This window comes from Musca autumnalis, unplaced genomic scaffold (genome assembly GCF_047663935.1).
Source record: "Musca autumnalis isolate F117 unplaced genomic scaffold, ASM4766393v1 scaffold_2, whole genome shotgun sequence".
NCBI classification, from domain to species: Eukaryota; Metazoa; Arthropoda; class Insecta; order Diptera; family Muscidae; genus Musca; species Musca autumnalis.
Genome location: NW_027411755.1, coordinates 257783678 through 257789736, shown reverse-complemented (window position 1 = coordinate 257789736; position 6059 = coordinate 257783678). Strand labels below are relative to the sequence as shown.

The 6059-nt window shown below is 38.9% G+C and overlaps 1 protein-coding gene across 1 annotated transcript; it reads left to right on the top strand.

The window, feature by feature from the left end:
• The first annotated feature begins 5227 nt into the window (after window positions 1–5227).
• LOC141392582 (zinc metalloproteinase nas-4-like) lies at window positions 5228–5632 on the top strand. The gene has a single exon (XM_073965514.1). The coding sequence runs from the start codon at window positions 5228–5230 to the stop codon at window positions 5630–5632; it is 405 nt and encodes a 134-aa protein (XP_073821615.1).
• Window positions 5633–6059: the final 427 nt, after the last annotated feature.

The window sequence follows — 6059 nt, the reverse complement described above, 5'->3', positions numbered from 1 at the left end:
TCCACAACTCTAAGTGGGTACCAACAAATTTCAGATAATGTATCTTAAATGCCTTCATTCGGGCGGCACTTTTATATGGTGTCTATTTTTGGAGCAGCTTTGTGACAACTCGGAACCGCAAATTACAAATTACATCTAGTTCAGCTAAAACTTGTAGCAATAACCTTCAAAACACGAAAAATCGGAATGTACCGCTATATAGGGGTTATAAAAAAAACATGGACCTATGTTGACTAGACTGGTTTTAACTCAAACGGAAAACAATCGATGTCGGATTTTTTTATGTGGCACCCTCCTAAAAGTTTAGTCATGTTAAAAATTAAGATTGTCAATGTTTGAGCTCAATCAGAATATGTTAACACGTGCCACTGGGGCCTCAAAGTTTGCAAGGGCCCTTTATATAGCCAAAATTAAAATCTGATCCGATTTTCAAAATTTTTTGTAGGATTACTTACTTAGCCACTACAAAGAACTGGTAAATTGTTTGCATCGATTGGACAGTAAAGGCGACATACAAATTTGTGTGGGACCAAAGGAAATTTTTCACAAAATCACTCTAGAGGCCACATTTATTGTCCAATGGATGCAAACCGTTTACCAGTTCTTTGTAGTGGCTAAACAAGTAATCCTACAAAAAATTTTGAAAATCGGGTCAGATTTTAATTTTGGCTATGGCTTGCAAACTTTGAGGTCCCAGTGGCACGTGTTAACATATTCTGATTGAGCTCCAACTTTGGCAATCTTCATTGTTAATTAACATGACTAAACACTTTAGGAGGGTGTCGCATAAAAAAATCCAACATCGATTTTTTAAAACCACTCTAATGTTGGCAGTTGCATACCGCGCCTTGTCATCTCTTCATCCACTTGTTTGCGCTATCTACTCTTTGGCCTGCTTTTGCCCCTATAGTTGGAGCATAAAGTCTTATCTCCTTTCTTATGGACGGAACACATGATGCTCAGGTTCCAATCGTCGGGTACGTGTTCTTCCTGCCAGATGGGGCTAACTAGCTGATGCATACACCTTATCAGCGTGCCACCTCCGGTTTTAAACAGCTCGGCTGGTAGGCCATCAGCACCTGCTGCCATATTATTCTTCAGCCGGTTTATTGCTGTCTTTACCTCATCTTGGCCGGGTGGTATACATTCAATACCATCTTCTGGGATTGAATCTGTGGTATCTTCATCGACTTCGCTACTATTGGATACCAACAGTTTGGAAAAATGTTCAGTTACCAGATTACCTTGGTGGTCTCTACAGGAGGATGTGCCAGTTCCAAAGCCATTAGTTTGGTGTTTCACTCTTTGGTAGAATTTTCGGACTTCATTCTGTCTCCTTCCATCTCTCTCTTTTTCCTGCGGAAAAGACGTTTCTCCTCTCTCCTTTTCTCCCGATACCTCACTCGTGCACTACGCGTTGCTACTGGTTGTAAAGTAGCCCTATATGCCGCATTTTTCTCTTCGGTAGCAGCACGACACTCCAGGTCATACCATGGTATCTCTGGTATCCAAGTACTGATTTTGCGGCTGTTTGCATGGAGTGGACAATGTTTTGCCAATTTCCTGATATGTTATCGGGACGAGGAGTGCTTTGATTAAGCAGTTGGGCCAGTTGAGTGGAATATGCTGTGGCTATCTGTTGTGATTGCAGCTTCCCGATGTCCAAATTCCGTGTTGTGTCTGTTCGTACTTTGTTTGCTACGTTTAATCTGGTACGTACTTCTGCTGCAACATGGTAGTGGTCCAAGTATATGTTTGCACCTCGGAACGATAGAACATCCAACACGCTTGATACATGTTTTCAATCTATCACGTGATCAATTCGATTTCTTGTTCTTTGTTCTGGCGACAGCCAGATGCCCTTATGAATATCGAGATACTTAAATCTGGTACTGTTAACTATCATGTTTCTTGCAGCTGCAAAGTCTATCAGCCTCATACCATTGTTAAATGTCTTGTATAATTTTAATGTCATGGGCAGGGCAACGGTCATAAGTTTCTTCTAAGCGACCGTAAAATATATCTTTGGTCTGTTCGTCCTTTTCTTCAGTGGGAGCATGAGCGCAAATAAAGCTGATGTTGAAAAAATTTGCTTTTAATCGAATTGCAGCGTGTCTTTCATTCACTGGGGTGAAGCTGGAGACCAGATGTTTTAACCTCCGACCAACTACAAATCCGCAACCAAACTCATGCTTTGTGTCATGGCAGCTATAATACAGTGCGTCACCTTTAGGTGTTGTTTTGACGCCTTTCCCGTAGTAGTAATGTCGGCCTTGTACCTTTCAAGTACATCTGCCAATGCGTAAACTGCACCTTCTCTATAAAGAGTGCGAACATTCCAGTTGCAGATTCGCAGATCATGGTCCTTTAAACGTTTGCGGGGTTCGTCAACTTTAGAGGGGTTTGTTTTTCTTTTCTTTCGTTTTTTCATAGTAGGATGTTTTTTCTAGGGGAGGGTTACTAACCCGACGCCCAAACCCAAGTTTTTAACGTTCTTATGGGTGAACGCGCGGCACATGTTAGCTCACTACCTTTAACGGGTGTTAAAGGCAGTTCCCCAGGTGACATCACGGGTAGGTCAGTGTCCACTTGAGATGAAAGAGGGACCAAGATAAATCCTGGGCTTTGCCATGTTAAAGCCGGTCAAGACCGTTGCTTGGTATCATTCATCCCCTATCCCCATCGTACATTCCTTCCAGATGATAACTTCTATTTAATATTGTATGTGTCCCCTTCATTCAAATGAATGTCTTAAGGGCCGACTGTGTCATCCTTCCACCTTCCTATATACCTGTGAAGCTATGGCTATCGATATGTTGTCTTATAATCTAAGCACTTTCTTTCCAATAAGACCAAAGGTTCGTTATGCATAACATATGGTACTTTAATTGATACGTAACATATTTAAGAAAGTGGGAGTGGTCGGGTCTTATGGCTAAAATATGTACCCAACGTCGTGGAAACGGATACGTTTATTTTACATATGACATGGAAAACGGTTTGGAAGTTTTGGAGATATATCATATTTAAAAAAAAAATTGCTGTGGTTGGGTCCTAAGGCCAGAAATAAGGGCCTCGGGTCGGAGACTCAACCACCATTGTCTATCGAATGAATTCTCAAACCCCGCTCCGCCGAAATTCAACAAAATATATGACTTATTTTCACCAGGGGACATCCCTGTACATCATCTGAAAATTATACGAAAATAGGTCCACAAGTTTTGGAGACACACCATTGCAAATTCATTTTCAAACCGAAACGTTCGCAAATTTACAAAAATAGCGCTTTAAAAAATAGGGGAGTTACACCTCCGAAATTCAAAAAATATATTGCCTATTTTCATCAGGGGTCATCCATGTACATCCTCTGAAATGGTATACCATGGTTTCCACCGTGGTACAAAGGTATGCACACCCGCCTTGCACGCAGAAGGTCGTGGGTTCGATTTACCGGCTCGGCAACATCTAATTTTCTACGGTGGCAAAATACCCCTCAGTAATGTTGACGACATTTCAGCCATGTAAAACTTCTCTACAAGTGGTGTCTTAGGACACGCCGTTCGCACTCGGCGATAAACTGTAGGTCCCCTATCATTGAGTTAATATGAATTGGGGTGCACTCATTGAGATCAGAGAAGTCACCACAGTTTTAGCGAAAACTGTTGAACTTTTGTGGTGGATTTACACGAAGGGGTGGACTAATATAACATAAACCAAGTTTGGAAAAATATTACGTCATCCAAAATTTGGACCAAATCCGTTAATCCGTTTGAGAGATGTCATGCTGTCCAGCCAAAAAAAAACAGACTGGGCTTGACTGCAGATTGCCTGAACCGGATCCAAACATATGTGGAGTCTAAAACCATTATTTCTATTAGGGACTGTTGTATAGTATCAAAGTGTATATAACCTGATTAGCGTAATGGCTGAGAGTAAAATTAAACACATACAATAGGAAAAAAATCAAGAGGGTAGGGACATATAGCAGATTTTAGAAGTCTTTGTTGCACAACACTTAATTTTTTATTCATTATTTTCTCCTACTTTTCATTTATTTATTTTCAAAGTGAACCTAGGCTATATGTTTCTAGATTTATGTATGTCAGTGATTTCGTATAGTCCCATATTTTCGGTACCTACAGATTCCACGAATGTTTAAGCAAACTTGTTATACAAAATCAATATATTTTATAAACGGTATAATTATAGAGTTTGCTTCTTTTTTGTTCAGAGGCCGAGGATATATCTCCGCCAGCACAGCCGACTGATACTTGCTTACTTGTTATTCGGCCAATTCCGCAAAAATCAGCTGCAGCTATTTTTAAATGATTTTGGTTTCTTTGTCTTTTCACACATTTTAAAACAACATACCACGTGCCGCAGTAATATAAAATAAATTCCGTGGAAAATTAATGTCCAGGGCAAGTGTTGTAGGGTATCTCATTTATTTATATTTATGTTAGGCTTTGTTCTATATTTCAATCCATTTAAATTATTACATTGCGTGCAATTAACCGATTAGATTAAAATCTTGCATTCAAAATGACTCATACGGTCTGCTTGAGGCAGACTGCATTTGATACCGGTATTCTGACCCCATTTTTACAACATAAACCTATCGATATCTGTTTCGATGCAGACAGTCTCAAATTTTTATATAAATTGGCAAGTATTTTCCAATTGTCTTTATAAATGAAATCGATATTGAAGTAAAAAAGCTTCCAAATTCAATTTGTTAGAAAAATTGTTTTAAATATAACATGTGCAAACCATTACTAATTGCATTTTTGGCCAATTGCCTGTTTTCATTGGTCTATTGTGCCAAATTGCCTGCCAATCAAGCAAGCTCCGTTGCCGATGTCGACTATGATCCTGAATTTGCTGGTGGTTACCTAGAAGGCGATATTATACCAGATTTTATACGCAATGGGTTTCCTGACAGAAAGTGGCCACTGAATACGGTGAAATATGTGTTCTGCGATTATTTCAGTGAGTCTTTATCTACCCTAGGATAATTTTTTAATAATTTTGTCTGTGTGTTTTTTTTTTCATTTTAACAGCTGAGGAGCAAAAAGAAATTGTACGTAGTTGTCATCGTGAGATTTCTAATAAAACATGTGTGAAGTTTGTTGAAACTGTAAAATTCGATTTCGGTTATGTCTGCATAACAAATGCCACAACAGGTTGCAATGCTCAGGTTGGTTATCAAGGAACCAAGACCCAAAAGATGAATCTATCGCCTGCCTGTTTTAATGTGCCTTTGAAGCCATGCCACGAATTCATACACGCCTTGGGTTTTGCTCACGCCCAAAGTTCCTACAACCGAGATGATTATGTTATAATTAATTATGAAAACATAATCGAGGGTCAGGAGTTTGCCTTTGACATAAAGGTAAATTCCAAGGATTGCTTGGAACCATATGATACAGGCAGCCTTATGCACTATGGACGGCTTGCATTCTCTAAAAATGGTAATGACACAATAACACCCCTGGATGGAAACTACGAGATAATGGGTCAACGTGTAAAGATCGCTGATAGTGATATTAGAAAAATTAGATCAATGTATTGCTATAACAATTGTACCGCTACCACCAATACAAAGGCTCCAGCAATATTAAAATTAAATTAAACGAACACAGGTGTAATGAAAAAAAGTTTACACATAAGTAGTATTTAAAAATAATAACTTTAAAAAATTTAAAAATCAGCATTTAATGTTTAATACTGAAAAATAATTCGCGGCTTTTCACTCATAGTATTCACTATAAGGTTCATTGTAAAAAATTGTATGGGTACAGTGCCAAGAACCCGCAAAGTTGTTTGCGACACTATTTAAAGCAAAGCATATTTTTCATATTAATAAACCATTTGAAAAGGTTTTGTCTTTCCTCGTTGTTTTTGGAATGTAGTTTTTCTAAGATTGCTTGGGTAAGCTAAGTTTAATGTAAGACTTTTATCTTTCTCGTGGGTGGTCGAGGGCGCCATCCAATCACTCCGATGACCCGTGTATCAAAGATACTCGGGCATTTACTCCGTCCTCAAATAGGATATGAATT

Bases quoted from the DNA above. Each gene is read 5' to 3' on its own strand.
- LOC141392582 (XM_073965514.1), top strand. From the start codon at position 5,228: ATGAATCTATCGCCTGCCTGTTTTAATGTGCCTTTGAAGCCATGCCAC.